This window comes from Eucyclogobius newberryi, unplaced genomic scaffold, assembly GCF_026437365.1.
Source record: "Eucyclogobius newberryi isolate DKJ021-1_F unplaced genomic scaffold, fEucNew1.0.hap1 SCAF_21, whole genome shotgun sequence".
NCBI lineage: Eukaryota > Metazoa > Chordata > Actinopteri > Gobiiformes > Gobiidae > Eucyclogobius > Eucyclogobius newberryi.
In genome coordinates, this window is record NW_027315846.1 from 5,630,149 (window position 1) to 5,650,708 (window position 20,560).

The 20,560-nt window shown below is 42.0% G+C and overlaps 2 protein-coding genes across 3 annotated transcripts; both read right to left on the bottom strand.

Moving 5' to 3' along the window:
• LOC140370887 (putative hydro-lyase BLi00500/BL02808) lies at window positions 1-9,221 on the bottom strand. 2 transcript variants are annotated; one of them, XM_072458155.1, is made up of 9 exons: window positions 9,099-9,221; window positions 6,811-6,964; window positions 6,468-6,554; window positions 6,275-6,386; window positions 5,634-5,784; window positions 4,074-4,196; window positions 3,393-3,635; window positions 1,795-1,885; window positions 1-806 (listed from the first exon to the last, which is right to left on the bottom strand). In XM_072458155.1, exons 1-9 carry the CDS (start codon window positions 9,199-9,201, stop codon window positions 521-523), a joined length of 1,350 nt encoding a protein of 449 aa, XP_072314256.1. In that variant the 5' UTR covers window positions 9,202-9,221; the 3' UTR covers window positions 1-520. The 2 variants fall into 2 exon arrangements, with proteins under 2 accessions (XP_072314256.1, XP_072314257.1); XM_072458156.1 differs by lacking the exon at window positions 1,795-1,885 and having other exon boundaries at window positions 689-806.
• Window positions 9,222-12,082: 2,861 nt separating this feature from the next.
• On the bottom strand, window positions 12,083-19,157 carry LOC140370948 (chitotriosidase-1-like). The gene is made up of 6 exons (XM_072458231.1): window positions 18,990-19,157; window positions 17,954-18,078; window positions 17,187-17,264; window positions 14,616-14,943; window positions 14,389-14,521; window positions 12,083-12,329 (listed from the first exon to the last, which is right to left on the bottom strand). Exons 1-6 carry the CDS (start codon window positions 19,155-19,157, stop codon window positions 12,088-12,090), a joined length of 1,074 nt encoding a protein of 357 aa, XP_072314332.1. The 3' UTR covers window positions 12,083-12,087.
• Between the last annotated feature and the right edge of the window lie 1,403 nt (window positions 19,158-20,560).

Genomic DNA, 20,560 nt, shown 5'->3' on the forward strand with positions numbered 1-20,560 from the left:
TTCACTGGGGTAAACTCCAACACGTGGCGGCTGAGCTGAGGGGCTATCAGCAAGCCCACACCAGCCCGCCGCCTCTCCCCGCGGGCAACACCAGAGAAGTGGAGCGTCCAACCCCTCTCGAGGAGATGGGTTCCAGAGCCCAAACTGTGCGTGGAGGTGAGGCCGACTATATCTAGTCGGTATCGCTCAACCTCCCGCACAAGCTCAGGCTCTTTCCCCCCCAGCGAGGTGACATTCCATGTCCTCAGAGTTAGTCTCTGTGTCTGGAGATCTGGTCGCCGAGGCCCCTGCCATCGACTGCCGCCCAGATCTCTCTGCACCGGCCCCTTATGGATCCTCCTGCGGGTGGTGGGCCCACGGGACGGCGGCTCCACGTCGCTCTTTCGGGCTGTGCCCGGCCGGGCCCCGTGGGGTAAGACCCGGCCACCAGGCGCTCGCCATGGAGCACCCATCCCAGACCTGGCTCCAGGATGGGGCCCCGGTGACGCCGATCCGGGCGACTGCCTTATTCGTGTTGTCATCATAGGGGGCTTCTGAACCGATCTTTGTCTGACCCGTCACCTAGGACCTGTTTGCCTTGGGAGACCCTACCAATTAACATTTTATGACTTGCAAATTGTGCTCTAACTTTAAACACCCGGAAACAAAAGCCTTTTTTTAGTTTAATAATAATAAATCTGGTCATGTTTCTCTCGCCTGAGCTCACGGATCCTTGGACGATGTCGTGGTTCGGGTCCATTACCATGGTTACCCGTTTCCCCAGAGACGACAGCGTGTTCGCCATGGCAACAGCTCCAGGTGAAAGTCTACAAAAAATGCCACTGTCATTTAGGCTAATGTTAGAGTAATAATAATAATAATGATATGACATATCGGTGGTAATACGGATTTACTTTGATTTTTGAATTGAAATCAGACCAACATTTTTTTCCTACACATATTCTTTATATCTGTAAAACGTGAAAAAAAGAAAAGAAAAAGGAAAAAAAAGGAAAGAAAGAAAAAAAAAGAAAAAAAAGAAGAAGAAAAAACAATAATAAAATAATAATAATAATACAATAAAACAAAATAAATAATAATAAAAAAATAATAATAAATGTAATGTAAACATAAAAGCAATCAAATAAAATTCTTTCCAATAAAACATATGTTACTAATATTTTTTACAGAAGAACTACTTTTTCAAATCTTGTGAACTATTTATATAAATTTGTGGGCCTTGTCGTGGGTTTAAAATATAGATATAATGTAGGTAAAAAAATGTTTTATTTGCCACAACAAGTCAAATATTGTATATAGTATACTACAAGTGGAACCATCCCTATAATAATAAACAGGGTTTGAATCCGACTAGTACAATTAATTTAATTTAAGGTGCACTATGTAACTTCCCCTTTCAGACAGATGTTGAGAACTAATGAAGCGTCACAAATAGTGATCTGGATTAAAAAATGGTCAGATTTTTGTTAATTAAAAGAGATTGGTTTTCTATATATATCCATTTTATTATCACATCTTTGTTTGCTCAAAGTTGGGAAGTGCAATATACTCAAACAATGAAAGTGAATATGTCTCAAATGGTGAAGAAAAGTACTTTTTAGTCCTGAAAGTGCAGATACTTGTTCTCAAAAGTAAAACGTATCCACTGTAAAATGTACTTAAGTAAAGTGCAGAGGTAAAGTACTGTGTTCCTGCTCTACACGACTGTGCCTTGTGTCTAAAGTCTAATACTTTACATGATAAAGTCATTCATGACGAGGTTTTTCTCATTTTTGTCTCGTCTATAAATAGCACCTGTTCAGACCGTGCGTTACTATGGCGACAGAGGAGGCGTGAGAAAGGGCCAAACAGCAGCGGACGAGCGCGTCTTTCTCCATCACAGCACCTTAATGAGGAAAACATGAAGACAGTGACAACGTTCAGGCTTTTGAACTTACCCAATCATAGCAAACGTTTGTAGTTGTTATCTGGTTTCCTTGACAACTGACACTGGGTTTGGAAAGTACTTGAAGTGTGTCAAGAGTGGCATCTGGAGCTCAGACAATTGTTGGAGCCACTTCACTTAGCCAGTTTAAATAAACAATCACATTAGTCATTATAAATATGATTTTCAAACGACACAACGGAGTGATAAAGCTGAGGCAGGAGCCGAGGCAATCACAGCAGCAGCAGATTGACAGCAGTTTTGTCATAAGCGAAATAAATATGTAAAGTTTGTAAAGCTCAAACGTCTCTCACTGACTCAAAGGGCAATTCTACAGTTCAATCCTTATCGCAAAACTCTGCTCCCTCTTTATATTTATCGATATTTGTGATGCGTTTTGCACCGACCTTGAAAGGACAATTCATGCTTTTATCAGCTCAAGAATAGACTATTGTAATGCACTTTATGTCGGTGTCTCCCAGTCCGACCTCAGCCGCCTTCATCACGTACAGAACGCTGCGGCGCCTTTTCTAACCAACACACCCAGACGTCAGCACATCACCCCGTTTTTTTTTACTCTTCATTGGCATCCTGTTTCGTTTAGAATTAATTTTAAAATGCTACTTTTTGTTTTTAAAGCTTTGAATGGCCTGGCACCATCTTGTTTGGTTGAGTTTCTGTCCGTCCGAAACCCAAGCAGGACTCTAAGGTCGTCAAATCAGCTTTTACTGGACGAGCCCAGAGCCAGACTTAAGCACTGGGTTGATCGAGCGTTCTCTGTCGCTGGTCCCAGACTCTGGAACAAACTGCCCCCCGACATGCCCCTCCCCCCGACATGCCCCTCCCCCCGACATGCCCCATCACAGATTTGAACCTTTTTAAATCTAGGCTAAAAACATATGTATTCAGACTGGCTTTTAACACTATGTAATGTAATGACATTTTATTTTATACAGTTTGTTTTTACTTAGTTTTGCGTTGCCCTGATTTTATTGTGAAGCACTTTGCTCACTTTAAGTGTTGTAAAGGGCTCTATAAATAAAGGTTGATTGATTGATTGTTTAACCAGCACTTTGTTAACTCTAGGAATATCTTTGATGCTGCTGCTCCATCTGTTGCTGTCGCCACCATCCACGAGAATAAACCTGATGATCAAGTGTTTTCCCTTTTCAAGCCCTTTACACAGTATGAAGTATTAAATATGTTGCTCTCTGTAGATCCAGAAACATCCACTGGAGCCGACACCCTCGAATATTCAATTATAAATACTGTAGTTGCCCGTCCGGTTTTTAGACCAGGGCCAGTACAATCACAGCTGCTACCAAAGTATGAAATGATATCTTACACTGGACAGTCATAAAGAATGTGCTGCTGTTTTTGTTCATTTGTCAAAGGCCTAGATGTTTTTATACTTATCATGCCGTCCAGTTAACAACCCAAATAACAACAGTTTGACGCATTACATCACCTGGACGCTTCTTCTCATCGATAATCGTCTCCACTTGTCTGATTTTGTGCACGGCCCTCTTTGAAGCTAAGCTGTAGAGCAGAGGTTTGTGTGACAGTTTGAAGCTCAGGGGCGTCAGACGGGGGTCCAGACTGTGGCGGGACAGGTCCAGACTGTGACGGGACAGGTCCAGAGCCGAGGAGGAGTCTGGGAGGTCAGTCAGGAACATGCAGCCTGGAGAGTGACTGAAGGCCAACGCCGGCTCTGGGGGAAAAGGCAAAAGGCGAGGTAAGACCCTTATTTAGCACAAAAACACAACAGGAACTATATGCATCATGATTGAGCCTCTGCGTTCACACTTAAATGAGACTAAGCCCAGAACTAAACCTGGACTAGACCAGGATAAACTCTGCATCAGGTTTGAATTGGGCTTAAGCCAAGACCAAACCAGGACATTCCGCAGATAGCGTGAAAACAATGGGTTTAAATTGTGTAAATTCTAGTTCTACGATGAAGCACTTTGAAAATACGTGGGTGATTAAGTCAAGTAAATGCTTTATTATTTGTTTTATTCAGTAAAACCTAGCATTGTAGACTAGAATGCAATATACACATGACCACATGTATGTAAGATGTGTCTGGCCCAACACAACAACAGCATTTAAAAATAAGACTGAATCATTGACTGAAACTTGAACTCACTGGCTGTAAGTACTGCCTCTAAAGAAGTGACTCCACAGGCCCAGAAGACGGGAACGTCCCCGGGCTGTTGGTCCACGGCGTCTCCATAATCTGGTCTGGACACGTCCTGGATCCCGAACAGAGCTGAAACACATGACACATTACACCTGACGGGCCCGTGTTATTCAGGGGTCTTTGGGTTAGATTTAGCACTTGTTTGGACCAGTTCTAAGTTTAGACTTAGGATACACATGGTTTGTACCGTTTTAGACCTGTTTTCTAGTCCCACTTTTGATCTTTTACTTGTTCACAGGGTAAGGAAGGGTTTACAGGATAACTTTAGAACATTTGCTATAACCTGTTCCGTTTTTTTCTTTTTGGTCAGCGCTTTGCCCTGCACTGCCCCTGTTTAAAACGAAAACCATTGAGCCAAGTGCTCCCAACCCTCATTTACTCCTATTTGATTCTAGATTCAGGCTTGCTAGTTCATTTAGAATCAGAATCAGAATCAGAATCAGAATCAGAATCAGAATCAGAATAGGGTTTATTGCCATTTGTCAATAAATAAAATTCACAAACATAGGCACTTGTCCTGGTGGTTCGGTGCAATACAAACAACAAGACATTGAATACTGAATACAGAACAGCATGATATGTACATAATAAAATATAAAGTTATGTAGTGCAATAAGAAGTGAACAGTGCAGTGAGCGTAAGGTGCTTAGGCAGTGTTCATGAGTTCAACGGCAGAGGGAAAGAAACTGTTCTTGTGACGGGAGGTTCTGGTCCTGAGGGGAGTGGCCTCCTGCCTGAGGGGAGTGGCCTCCTGCCTGAGGGGAGTGGCCCCCTGCCCGAGGGGAGCGGCTCAAATAGTCCGTGTCCAGGGTGAGAAGGGTCGGGTGTGATCAGACCTGTTCGTCCCAGAGTCCTGGAGACGTACAGGTCCTGCAGAGATGGAATTCTGCAGCCGATCACCTTCTCAGCAGAGGCACAATGCGCTGTAGTCTCTGTTTGTCCCTGGCTGTGGCTCCAGCGTACCACACGGTGATGGAGGAGGTGATGGAGGAGGTAAGGATGGACTCAATGATGGCCGTGTAGAACTGCACCATCATCTCCACAGGAAGTACATCCTCTGCTGGGCCTTCTTGATGAGTGAGCTGATGGTGGGCCCCCACTTGAGGTCCCGGGTGATGGTGGTGCAGAGGAAGCGGAGGGAGTCCACAGTGGAGATGGGGGAGTCTGAGATGGTGAGGGGGGGTGGGGGGCTTTGACTTCCCTGAAGTCCACGATCATCTCCACTGTTTTCTGGGCGTTGAGCTCCAGGTTGTTACCTCTGCACCAGGACACCAGCCGGTCCACCTCCTGTAGACAGACTCATCCCCGTCCCAGATGAGCCCGATGAGGGTGGTGTCGTCTGCAAACTTAATTCGTTTTACGGAGTCGTGGCTGGAGATGCAGCAGTTTGTGTACAGGGAGAAGAGCAGGAAAACGCCGAGGCTGCCATGAGCGCCGCCATCTTGTTACACATCATCTAAAGGTGTAGTTCAACCAACCGCTTGTGTTCATGGAGTGCAGTCTTACCTGGGTCTCCTATGTGCACTGGAGCTCCGTGTGCCAGTGGGTTCAGATGAGTGACCTCCACCACAGTGTCCAGCATTTCAGCCGGAACAGGACGCATCGTGACCACCAGGGGGCAGTGAAAGACTCCGGTCGGTACACAGGGCACAGACGTCTGCACACAAACACAGCTGTGCAAGTCCATGGAGAAATGTGGGAAGAATCGAGACTGGTGAGAGCAAAGATATGACACGCCATTCAGCCACAACCGTCACCTCATTTTGCAGCATGATAAAGTACGCCCCCATGTGGCAAGGATCTGTACATCATTCCTGGAAGTTGAAAACGTCCCAGTTCTTGCATACACTCTGGTGGGATGCTCTGGATCGGTGTTTACAACAACCAGATACTGACCCCCAGCCCCGCCCCATAAAGAAAAAACATTGAACTTGTGGTCAGCCTAAGGCACACCTGTGTAATATTCATGTCTCATCAGTATCTTGAAAAATGATCATTGTGGTATTGAAATATTCAAAATGGGGTTTTACGATCATTTTAGTGTCGTGGCAACACTAGTTTCCACTCCAAATTGGAATCTCGTCGCGTTTGGCCGCTCGTGTCGAGTGTTCATCGTGTCGAGCATATTTTACACATATTTGACTCACTTTGTACATGCTGATGTTTTTCTGCTGCTCCACATTCCTCACGGGAACACCGGCCTCTTTCAGTTTGCCCTCGAAGCCAAAACTGCAGCCCAGATAGAAACACACCATGTCCCTGTGCAGACACGCAAAAGAATGAGTCCAAACTGCAGCTCCACAGGTGAACGTACAGGCGTTTAGAGTGTGAGGACAATACTTCAGAGGACTTGTGTAGTCTTTCAGGTTGGAGACCGTTTTTGACACTTTGCCGTTCTCGTACACACAATACTGGGAGATGTCCGTCCTGGAAAAGAGATAAAATCATTATAACGTTGCAATTATTGTGTCCTGCTCCTTGCTTGTCTCCGTGTGATGTTGTTGCTTTGCCTGACACGTGTTTTCCTTTTCTGAACACCTTGAAAAACCTCCATTCTTACCGCGAGCTGGGACGCCTCTCCACAGATCTGACCTGCTTGCGTCTTCACAGAGTTACATAATGCACCTTTAAGCAGGTAAACTCTCCAGACATTCAAACAGAAATAAACAGTTTTTTTTTTAACCTTATATCTGCGTCTTTAGCGACCGGCGGGCAGTCAGTTTCTCCAGGTCGGCTGCGGTAAATGAGAGGTAACGGAGCCTTGTTTCTCTGACAAAAAACTTCAAAATCTTCAGCCAAAGAAGCGGGCAGCATCGTAACGTTCGCCTGTTGGAATCCTGGATCAGAAAATTGTAAAATTCAATGCGCGATCACTTTTTCAAAAGCTTGTGTCACTGTTTAAATGAGAGAAATGTGTATGTTTCTAATGTTTATTTAGTACAAATGAACAAATACACTGCAAAAACATCCATATACAATCTAGTTTAGTTAAAACTATTGACAACACTGTATTTCTAGCTTGAATGTATTTTGTATTCATTTTTATCCATTACTTTGAGCTCTTTTAGTGCATCACAGTTTTACAGTGCTCAAAGGAAGCAGATGGATGAAGTTAAATAAACACAGTAATATAAATATATATTACCACCACACCGTTTATTTCAAAATAAATACAGCTACTATATGTTATTTTTACCAAGCTAAATTATTTTGAAATCAGGAAATGTCATCAAACAAGTTAAATAATACAAGTAATGTAAAACATTTAAAAGTATTGTCAAAAGGGAGTGTCTACAGAGCCGCGGCGCGCGGCCAAAACTGCCATGTTATTTTGTTTAAGGTTAGGGTTATATATATACAGGTTACTAAATATTGTACAGTGCTGGCAGCTTATGACTTTTAACTTTTGTTCCACTCAAACCAACTCTCGCCTGATATTCAAGGAACCAACGTTGCAATGTATTTATTTATTCACCTTGTACAGTCGATAATTATGTCCGTATTTGATTAAAATGATTTACATGCTTCCTTCACTTGAGTCAGTTTACTACAGCAACTGTGCTGCATAGACGTGAATCTCTCTCACATTGTGTTTTGGGTCAGAAAGTAGTTTGTCCCTCTCTTGCAGTTCACAGAGCACAAACATTGGCTTTTGTTCATTTACAAAGCCTTATGTGGAATATCAACTGCACAAACTATCACACGCTACAATTGTACTTTAGATGATCAGTTCCTCGAGTGAATTCTGAGCTTGGAAAGATGTAACAGGCTCCAAGACATGCTCTGGCTGGTTTAATGTTGTACACGTTTCATTTATTATTAATAAATGTATTATTTGTAGAGCACAATTAATACACAAGTCAATTCAAAGTGCTTCACACAACAGGAAAAAATGCATTAAAATCCCAAAGACATGACAGAAATCACCAAACCTTCATTTCCCTTCATTCAGTTTAACAGTTTTACTGACGTGACTCATACATTTTGTCCGTGCCGAGTGATCCGCCAGATGGAAAACCAAATCTATTGGCCCACACTGGCAGACACTCCAGATACTCTTTCCCATATTTATTTGACATGGCCAGCGTGACAGGCGTCTCCGGGACGGGCACATTGATTCTTTCCCATGCTTGACCATCCCTAGACGTCAGCGCGCTATCTGCCTCTGCACACGTCTGTGCTGAGCGTATCTTTTACCATGACTCTCTCATCGATGCCTCCACCTTATGTGTGGCGCTTTTGTATCTTTAACGACAAATCCAGTCTCGTCTGCTCCTTCCTAGATTAGTTTCTGCTTCTCCTTAGGTGTTTTCTCTGCTCAGAATGTTCGGAGTCTTCTCCATGACCACGGGATTCGTCTTTCCACATGGTTGTTTCAGAAATGAGAAGACGCTCACTGCATCCGTTTAAACAGCTGAAAGACCATCACCCATGCAGCAGTTGGGGGTTCGAGAGTCGAACCCAAGATCAGCAAAACTCCACGCAGTGTTTCTAACCGCAGGGCCAACAAATCTGTAGGCCTCGGGGGCCGCCATATTGGATTCTGTAACTTCCGAATTCTGAGTTTGGAGTGTATGATCTAGTGCCAACCTAACGTTTAACGGTCAGCACTAGATCATACACTCATAACTCATGGAAGTGACGAATTTGGATGTTACAGAATCCAATATGGCGGCCTTAATTTTTTTTGTGTTTAAATGTTTTTACTTATAGATTACACAGTCTAGTTTGTTACATGTTTTCCCTTGTCTCCTAACTACTATAAAAATGTAGGATTAGGGGTTCAGGGTTAGGCAATGAGTTGGTGCCAGCCCAAATCCTCTTGAAATACATTTAAAAAGTAAATGCACTGTAGTAAATGTAACAGAGTACTTCCACCTCTGATCTGTACTCAATATTAGCAAACAATTGTTGAGTACTTCAGACATGACCTTTGAAATACAATCTACCACAAGAAATACAAGCTCTTACCACTTGCGAGTCCCGTAGTCGTGCTGATTCTTGCGTCTTCGTGTCGGATCAGTCTCCGTACATCTGCAGGACTTAAACTGTGGATTTCAACGCTTTGCTCCATTTTAAAACTCCTGTTAGAGTTGTGAAAGCCAAAGAATGAAAACCTGTCCTCACGTGTCTCACTCCTCAAAGGGGTTGGAGAGCCGGTTTTTCAAGTTGATAGAAAACACACAAGACAGTTGCTTTTCCAAGTGAGAGTCTGATTTATGGTGAAGTGTAGTGGTTAATACTTCTACAACTAACACTGTAAGCCCACGTTGAACATGTGTCATTCAGCTTTTTATAACTCATGTGCAATACTGTGACAACATTTTCTGACCATAACAGCTGTAAATCAGAGTGTTATTGGCTAGCGAGGAGTCTTTGTTATTTCCTGGTTTCTTATTGTTATTCATGGTCATTCTACCGCCACAACTCGGGCATTTTTGACCGCCTGAACATCGATGAAAGTCACACGTGGGGCATAGACGCAATTGACTCGGCCCCAACTCGAATAAAATGGAGCTTGCGAGAACGCGCGTCGCAACAGCGCCACGTAGTTCAAAAAAGAAACATGAAACTCTCAATCTTTGGCCTAGGCCAGGGGTGTCAAACTCATTTGGGCCGCGGGCCGGATTTCGATGCTCAGGCTGGACAAACATAACGTAAAACATAAAACAATTAAAAATATAAGAAATAAAGAGCTTTATATAGCCTACGCTGTTTTTGAAGCAATTACTGGATCGATTAAAAAAAATTACGAAACGTTTGTTCTCATAAACCGAAATGTATAAGAAGTGTAATTTCACCAACACTGTGCTCAAGTTTATGTGCATTACAACTTCAGAGTTGATCTACAGAGAGAAACATTTAGTCATAGGTATTTGGAACTGAAAAATATTGTATTTTACTTTATAACAAAATAAACTTCTCAAGATCTAGAAAACCTTTTATATGTACTAACATTTCCACGTCTGTGTCGTTATCTGTAGTTCTCTGTAGTTCTCTGTAGTTCTCTGTAGTTCTCTGTAGTTCTCTGTAGTTCTCTGTAGTTCTCTGTAGTTCTCTGTTCACCTGAACTGACACACCACTAAATACAAACACCCGTGGGAGCGTTTAAGTAAAGAGGTTAAGTTAACCCGCTGGCCTTGAAAATATAGAATAAGTGCATGAGCCACAGTTTCCATCAAACCAAACTCTTTTGTCGAATTTCGACGCTCAAGCTGAGTTGTGGGCCAAATATTATGTACAAAATAAAACAGTAAAAAATGTAAGAAATACATAGCTTTTTTACAGCCTAGTAGTAGTTGTGGAATCCATATTCATGCAGCAACAGGAACAGGAACATGGACTTTTGATGTGATTTCTGATGTGAAATGTTCATATCACCGACATGTTTCTGCTCAAACTCAATATGAGCTCGCTATTTTCATAGTTTAAGTTGATCTTAGTGACAAATGATTCATGTAGTGACTCAAATGAGGTCATTGTGTTTGTCACAGTCACATTAGTGTGGTCATATTCATACTTTATTACACTCTGACCTGTGTTTTTACCTGTGGCTCCTGATCTGTCCAGGTTTGTAGAGGATGTTTTCCTCACAGAGCATCATCACAGAAGTTAGTTTTCTTGTTGTTAGCTCCACATTAGCTCCACTTTTAGCACAGCTCTAACGTCCACATCGTCTCCTTTCTTTCTTCCACGTATTTCCCAAAGCCACACGTCTTTTTTCCTCACTTCTGCTCAAAAGTGTGTAAAGTGCGCAACGCGCGTCGTTACTCCTCAGCTCACACAGCAGTGCAGCAGAGCCTGCGGGGGAGGGGCGGCCACCCGTGGCATTGTGGGACGTGTCGTTTTAGCAATAAAAACGGTCACGGATGTAACTGCCGTTCTTTGAATCGATTACATTTAAAAAAAAAAAAAAAAATTTAATATGATTTCTAAATGTTTGTCGGGCCGGATTAAAACGTCATGTGGTTTAGACAATCAGTTGGACTGATTTAAAAAGGAGTTGGACTCCAAAAACACTTTACCCTGTTTTTTTATTTTTAATGAATGAATTAGTTAATTTTAGTGTATTTCTGTTTCTGTAATTTGTTTGTGATTTTAATTTCAATTTTTCCTGCTGTGTGAAGCACTTTGAATTGCCTTGTGTATGAAATGTGCTCTACAAATAAACTTGCCTTGCCTAGTCACGACCCCGAAAGGGAACAAGCGGTAGAAAATGAATGAATGAATAATATTGTAATGCATCAATAAACCTTTTATTGTTATTGCATACTGGACACACACACTCACTCACTCACTCACACACTCACACACTCACACACTCACACACACACACACACACCACACACACCACACACACCACACACACACACACACACACACACACACTCACACACACACACACACGTTCTTTAATCTGTTAGTTTGGTAATTGGGAATAGTTAGGGAAATAAATTGTTTTTATTTAAACGACCATATCCTGTCTTGTTATTCTCAGTTATAATAGAATCTAACCCAAAAAAGCCAGGCCACAACTGGACTTCAGGCCAAAGCAGGATTCTCACATATAACATACTATACATGTCATGAACAACATGATTTTTGTATTTTTCATTTTACGTGGGCCAAATTGCTTGTAATAAAAGTAAACCAATGAAAATTGCTGCTGTAATTTGATTCTTTTAATGTAACTTGCTATGATGCAATGTTTTGAACAGTGTGATACTGGTGTGTGGCCACAGGGGGCACATCTGATGTTGCTCACAGTGGTCCTCAATGTGCCCAGGGAGCTTGTGTGTTTGCCCAGACACAGGAACATTACTGCCAAGTCTGTCCGGATTCCTCTTCCACCAGCGGATCCAGTCTTATTTTATTTTAAAGTGCAGAGACCCATTTTACTTTGATAAATTGTTTTTTACTTAATACTTATGCATTAGTTTCATGTCATGTTTTCAGATCATCACGGCCTGTAATCGCAGCACTTGCAGCTGTCCTTATACATTAAAGTTGATGGACAGTGTAGGATGTGTGTTATTCCATTGGAACAGCTGTAGAAAGATGCTGGGGCATCAGGCTTAGAGTAGAGCCCATCGCTTTTGGTGGCACAGAAATTGTCCCCAGGAGCAGGAGCCGGGGTGGAAGAGTCGACAGAGGGCGTGGTTCTGCCTGATGAGGTGGGAGTTGGAGATGGGTTTATTGTTTCTGTGAGAGAAAAAAAAATAATTTATCTGTGGCTCAATCAATAATGGTGATTATTCAGGTCACAATATAATCACAAGAACTAAAATAAAAAGTAATTGTGATATTTTTGGAAGTAAAATTCCAAATTCAATAAATACTCCAAAAATATAAGCCTTGGATGCAAAGTGTGTGAATTTAGGATTTTATTATTATGTCAATAATTGGGAATAATTGTAAAATTGTGACGTTTCTTCTCAAAATAATCATAACACTAAAATCAGCTTGAAGTAAAATGCAGTTAAGATGAATGTATTTTGAAGTTTGCCAAAAATTATAAAAAGTTTATCCCAGAATTGCTTTTTTTTTAGGTTTATAATTTAACTTCCTGTTTATAATTGATTACATCACACTGGGAATTTACACAGCAAACAGTGGGAAAAAACAAATCAAAATATATGAGAGCATTAGTTGAATTAGTTTAGAATGTCAAAAAAGTTGTTTATTTGTGTAAATTATACATAAACTTCAACGGGAATTAGTGTCCCTAGTTTTTCACTTCTTGTCATAAAAACAAAACAAAAAAAAACAAAATATTACAGGAAAGGTAAGCGTGACATTGGGGGATGGGAGAGAAGGGAGGACATGCAGTTAAAGTGGGGATTTGAACTCATGAGTTTTCTCCATTAATACCTCAAAACTATCCTTTATATCTACAATAGGTACAAATACACCAAATAAAGTCAAAATTAGAAAAAAAACTGTCATTAAAAGAGTCACATTGATCCTTAAACAACATTGATTCATATTTTACTGCTGTTTGCGCGTCCAAACCAGAGCTTCTTTGCCTTTGTAACAATATTAAAGTTTTACACATTCCTAAAAAGTGCTTGCCTGACCCGCCAGCCCCGCCCACATTCTGTTCGAATGCGTAAGGGTCTGGATTCGGACCATTGGGGGCGTCAAAAAAAACTTTCCAGCATTAGCCGGTCCAACCACCGCCGATCATTTGTGTCACGCGTCTCTCAAATGCAGAAGACTTTGTGCCACGTGTCTCTCAAATGCAGAAGACTTTGTGTCACGTGTCTCTCGAACGCAGAAGACGTCTCTCAAATATTTTCGGAACATTCAGAACAATAGATGATTTAGCGTGTTTTAGACAGACAGAACTGACGCTTAAGTGTGCACCCTCCCCCACCCACCCAGTCACGGCAAAACGCGCTGAAGAAAATGTGGTAAACGGGTATAAAATGTGTATTTGCGATATAAAGGCGCAGCAGCAGCAAGGAGACCGCGCGCTCTCGCCGGGGCCACCGCGCGCTCTCGCCGGGGCCGCGCGCAGGGACAGACTCGCTTCGTCACAGACTTCCGTAGGAGTTTGGCAATTTTTTTTAGCGAAATTGCTTCACTCGCTCTTGTCTTTTGACTTAATACCGCTTTTTACATTTAATTTAATTCTATTTTGCTTTGTCTGCGATACTTTGTAAAAAAAAAAGATGATCATTTATTCTATTTATATTGTATTAATCAATAATCTAAGTGCGGCGGATCCGTAAACCAAGTAATGAAATAACTAAGGCCTCCATGTTTGTTTAGACGCGAACGGACAATGCGTTCGTCTGATTGGTTAATCCGCTTGTCAATCACTCCCTTTGGAAATTGGAGCGACTGGGTTGGATCCCAGACCCTCAGGTTTTGTAAAGTACTCCGTCAAAACGTGTTGGGAATGACAAAAAAGTGCTCCAACTGCGTCTCTAAAGTCTAAAGTTAACTTTCACAGGAATGACTTTACTACAGATTGTCGATCTTTACGTGTAACGTTGACAATCAATGCGTCTAACTTGTTGTCTGAAAATGCTCTGCTCCTGATGGTTGCCAACAGGAGCGTCAGACATCGGGACAAGGCTTACGCAAATACAAGCGTTCTCTGTAAAAATGAGCGCGCAGATAGGGCATCATCCCTTTACGGAAGCATTTGTAATACATGAGATAGCAATGCAAACGTAGCCAAGGTGTTTGAAAAGTCACAACAAAGCAACAAATGTCCCCTTTAAAAAATAACTCTGATAACTCTCTTTCCTACCTGATGCCAGGAGAGAGCGGAGGGTGTTGGTGAGGGTAAAGTTTCCCTCTCCACAGAACAAACCGGCGAAATCATCATAATCTAAAGACCAAACAAAGGCTCCCCCGAACCCTTTTTCTTTAAGATACTGGACCTGGACGAAGACAGCCAAAACCGCATTGAGAATTTAACCATTTTCATTCAGTACAGGGCCAATAATTGAAAAAAAAACAACAACAACAACTTACTTTAGTCTGAATACTGTTTTTATCATCATATCCAACCCACTCATTTTGATCAGTGGCATAAGGAACTTTCTGGTCCGGAATCATTTGAACCGTGTGTAGGATTAACCAAATTATACAACACATCATTGAAAACAGGTAATTTTGTACTGTTAATGTGAATGGATTAACTTCATAATAAGCCCAATTATTAAGTTCCTTTGTATATAGGCCAGAACTTGCAGGGTGACTGGCTGGAGCTCCCACTTGGCTGGACCGAGTGGCTAAAAGAAAAGGGACTCCGAATGTGCTGAAACCCATGTTTAGTTTCTCGACAGGAAGTCGCACAGTCCTACAAAGAAATAAGTTCAAACTTGAAAGCCATCAAAAGATAAGACGACATCAACAGAGAGAATTTAGATTTCATTCTGAACGATATTTGAGAGGAAACGTCTTCTGCTTTTGTGACTTGTGGCACAAATAAGCGGCTATGATTGGATTGGCCAAAAATAAGTTATTTCCTCAAACCTTGTCAGTCCCAAATAATAGGAGGATCTTGATTGGCTAACTCGCCGGCTACGTTGACATGCACGTCAAAGAATATTATTTGATTTTGGAACATTTGGGATTGTTGTGAGTAATAACCAGAAATAAATCAGATGATCTTGTAGTTTAAATACAGGGCTCAGATTAAGGATTTTACTTGTACAGCAGCAGCTGCTAAATAATCCGTTAATTTTTTCAAATTTGTATAGCAATTTGATAATTGCATAGCAAAACACAAAAGTGACTAACAATATTTTCCATTGATGTAACAAGATTATTTATTTCAAATGTATTTGTAAACGTTCTGTTTTAAAAAAAACTTTTAACAAATTAACTTTTAAACACTTTTTGATTTTTTTTTCAAAATAAAACAGAAAACTTGCAAATAAAATTTGTAGTTGAAGAAATTAATTAACACCAAGTCAGATGGCCTTATTTAGTCTCATTTACATATTAATTGTCTTTACACTCACAAAAAATATGTATTAAGCTTCTGATGGAAAAATAAAGGTTGCTGTGGTGTTTCCATTATGGTATATTTATTGTGTTATTCAAATTGTACCGCTCTATTTGACGTTCCATTCCAGCTATAAAACGTTTCCATTTTTGGTTTTGCTATTTGATGACGGTCCCTAAGCACTCGTCTCGGTTCCGGCTGCGCATTCGGATCAGTGTTATTCACTGCACCTAAAATACGCATCTGATTTTTAAAAACGAGGTAGTGTAAATATGAATATTTTGGCAGTGTATGATCTGCAAAGACTTTTGCGTTTAGGAGCTATTGACCTCGGAAGTCCGACTTTACCGCACGTGGCTCCTCCCACTTTCAGACTCGTGATCTGTGACATCAGCAGGACTCGTCATGACAACACAGCGTCCTACATGTGTCATGACAACACAGCGTCCGACATGTGTCATGACAACACAGCGTCCTACATGTGTCATGACAACACAGCGTCCTACAAGTGTCATGTCAACACAGCGTCCGACATGTGTCATGTCAACACAGCGTCCTACATGTGTCATGTCAACACAGCGTCCTACAAGTGTCATGTCAACACAGCGTCCAACATGTGTCATGTCAACACAGCGTCCTACATGTGTCATGACAACACAGCGTCCTACATGTGTCATGTCAACACAGCGTCCTACATGTGTCATGTCAACACAGCGTCCGACATGTGTCATGTCAACACAGCGTCCTACATGTGTCATGTCAACACAGCGTCCTACAAGTGTCATGTCAACACAGCGTCCAACATGTGTCATGACAACACAGCGTCCTACATGTGTCATGTCAACACAGCGTCCGACATGTGTCATGTCAACACAGCGTCCTACATGTGTCATGTCAACACAGCGTCCTACAAGTGTCATGTCAACACAGCGTCCAACATGTGTCATGTCAACACAGCGTCCTACATGTGTCATGACAACACAGCGTCCTACATGTGTCATGTTAACACAGCGTCCTACATGTGTCATGACAACACAGCGTCCTACATGTGTCATGACAACACAGCGTCCTACATGTGTCATGTTAACACAGCGTCCTACATGTGTCATGTCAACACAGCGTCCTACATTGTGTCATGCCGTTATTGACGATCGATTGACGAGTGATCAGTATTTTTAGACGCTTTGGTTACACAATTGAACACACATTTTTGTATCGCAAAAGCTGCGATACAAACACACTTTTTTCTGACGAATGCATCGCATTTGAGAGAAATTGTGTTGCATTTTGTGATGCGATACCGCTTATTCTGAACCCTGAAATATCATAACAAACAAATTCTGAAAATAATCTGATTTTGAGCGTGCATGTAACCGTAGCCGTTGATATTATTTAGAGCGAAAGAGTTTTTTGCCCTTGTTCTATCGTTTTTGTTTTGTATATCATTTTTAGGATGTTTTTAGAGGATGTTAAACTGAAATTCCTCTCTTTTTGCAGTGCCTGTCTATGGAGCTGATGAAAGCGTTATTGCTATTTAGTTACTCACCGTATTTAAATAGACATCGTCCCCAGTCTGGTGGGATCCATTGTACAAAGGGCTGTTATGTCCAGTGACAGTCTCCGAGGCTCTATGGTAGTCATACGTCTTCACGTTTATGAAGTCCAAGTATCTGATCACACAATAACACAACATTAATCTAGTTCAGCAGTTCACAATTTAAAAATAAAATATACAAAATGTTATATATTTTGAGTTGTGAAAGGTCCAAAAATGTTACCTATAAAAAGGAACCAGTGAATTACAGAAGAAGAGGGATAGGAAATATAAAAAAAAAAAAAAAAATGTGATGTCTTTAAATGCAAAATCAATTAAAAAAAATATATGTATAAAAAACATAATATTGCAGTTGCTGTTTTGGAGATATGGCAAATTACCATATTGAGTAAAGTGTATAATTAAAACGTCTTGTATAATCTTTAAACCAATGGTCTAAAATAAGCCCTTTTTTGGTTAATTTCATGTCCACAATTTAAACCTCAAACTGTAAAGTACTTTTTTATCAGGCTGTTTATGTGACAATATCATTACTTTTTCATTCAGAAATGTCCTAAAGCTAGTGAGGAATGATGATCCATTAGACCTGTGCAAGAAAGAAAATTCCTGATTTCACTGTTGCTCGGTTGTCACGCAACAATCGTGAATAATCATAAAATTGTGATGTTTTGTCCCACAATAATCATAAATAATGCTACAGGTCGACATCCCTGCTGTCTACATTAGAACGTTAAGGACAAAAAGTGGGAGAAGTGACATTCTGGTTTCACAACCCTCATTTCAAACAATTTCCAACTATCTTACTTTTGGATTTCTGCTATTTCATAAACAGCCTCAATAGCCTTTTTTTCGCCGGACACAAGTGCAGACAGCAGCATTCTGGGTCGTCCTGTGGAAGCAGCTTCAGCTTCGTAGGCCGCGTGAAGCTCCTGTACAAAACAAAAACAGTTAATGCAAAACAGCTGCAGTACATCCAGAACGCTGCTGCTCGGGTCCTGACTAGAACCAGGAAGTAGCATCACATTAGTCCTGACTAGAACCAGGAAGTAGCATCACATTTGTCCTGACTAGAACCAGGAAGCAGCATCACATTCGTCCTGACTAGAACCAGGAAGTAGCATCACGTTAGTCCTGACTAGAACCAGGAAGCAGCATCACATTAGTCCTGACTAGAACCAGGAAGCAGCATCACATTAGTCCTGACTAGAACCAGGAAGCAGCATCACATTAGTCCTGACTAGAACCAGGAAGTAGCATCACATTAGTCCTGACTAGAACCAGGAAGTAGCATCACATTAGTCCTGACTAGAACCAGGAAGTAGCATCACATTAGTCCTGACTAGAACCAGGAAGCAGCATCACATTAGTCCTGACTAGAACCAGGAAGTAGCATCACGTTAGTCCTGACTAGAACCAGGAAGTAGCATCACATTAGTCCTGACTAGAACCAGGAAGTAGCATCACATTAGTCCTGACTAGAACCAGGAAGCAGCATCACATTAGTCCTGACTAGAACCAGGAAGCAGCATCACATTAGTCCTGACTAGAACCAGGAAGCAGCATCACATTAGTCCTGTTCTCAGGTCTCTGCACTGCCCCCTGTGGCTCAGAGAATAGACTTTAAAGCAGCTCTGCTTGTGTACAAGTCTCTCCATGGCCTAGCACCAAAGTACATCTTGGACATGTTAGTGACATAAGAACCAATCTCGGACTCTGCATTTTTCCTGCTGTGTGAAGCACTTTGAATTGCCTTGTGTATGAAATGTGCTCTACAAATAAACTTGCCTTTCCTTTCCCTAATCTAGAATTACAAATCCAAATCCAGGACACTCTTCCTCACCTTACTCATCAGGGATAAACCCCCTGAAAGAGATCCTTCGCTCTCCGAAATGCTCCAGTCCAAATCCAGACCGTCAAAACCGTAATCCCTCAAAAACTTGATGAAGGACTGGATGAATTTATTTCTGTTGTCTTGTGTTGAGAGTAGCCTCTTATAGCTGCAGACCATTTTTTGTCATTTAGAAAACACTTACCAAGACAGGTTTATATTAGATTGTTCTGACCTGAAAAATGTGACTTGTAGCAACGTCTTAAGATTCGGGTTCCTGTAAAGTGCACATGACTGATTAGTCGACACATTTCATTATCCAGATACAATTATACAGATACGAGGAACATGCAGGGGGTGGCACTCATGGTCCAGCATAGATGTGAATCTAGCCAGGAGCCTTCTGTCCCCCACCTCCTGCACCGAGTCCAGAGCGCAGCCCAGGACGGAGCTGGACTTCTTGAGGAGGCTGGACAAAGTCATCAAGTAGTCCAGCTCCGTCCTGGGCTGCGCTCTGGACTCGGCCACCTCCCCGGCCTCACCTGCAGCTCACACTACCGGGCTGGTGTAAATGTGAAGCTTATTATCTTTCATTCAGACATATTATTGTGCGCGGGGCAGAGCTCTCGTCGCCTCCAGCCTGAGCAACTAACGTGACAGAATCGTGTTGTTTCAAACAGCAGCATTAACCGTCTCTTTGTAAGAGAAGTTCAATACCTGGAGAGTGTTGTTGAGTTTGCAGTTTCTTCTTTCGTTTTTCGGCATCGGGGGGATATATTCCTCTGGACATGAGGACCACGCAGGGACCACGTTGTGTTGTGTTTATGTTTTGCTCTCGTTCTGCTCGCGTTGGATTGTTGCCCAATCAACGCAGGTTTGGTGTCTTGGTTGCCAGATTGTCATTACAAATAAATGCGGTTTGTGCGTTATATGTTACCGCTGTGTGCGCTGCCGCGCCAGCAGCGCTACTACACTAGTGGCGCGGGTTGCCAGATTGGGGGCCCTATTAAAGCCTCGGGGCCCTACGCGGCTGCTTAGTTCGCTTATAGCAGGGGTGTCCAAACTTTTTTCACCCAGGGCCGCATTTTGAAACTTATACGGGGCAGAGGGCCACAAACAACTTGACAATGTCCAATTTGATGAAAGACAAAGTGAATCATTCAAAATTTAGCATTTGATGTAATTGTGATGAGCCTCCACCTTTAATTAGACCTAGAACATTAATATTAGGTTTGTATAACATCAATATGAATGAACTTTCCAAATTTCACAGTAAAAAGTACTACTTTTTGTTGTTTGGGCCGAGCAGGAAGCTGGAGGGCCAACAAAAAATGGTCTGAGGGCCGCATTTGGCCCCCGGGCCCTAGTTTGGACATGCCTGGCTTATAGGCTGGGCCGGCCCTGGCTGTCACTTCCGGGTTTGCGCCGAGGGTTGGGCCGATAATATAATACATCCATGGGTTGGGCTCCCGTCGTCCTCAGGTATGAGATAGACAGAGGCTGATAATGAAGCATTTTAATTCTAAACCTACTTTGGCTTCTAGGTGAGGCTCCTAGGGCTAGGGATCATCTGCAGGACTTAA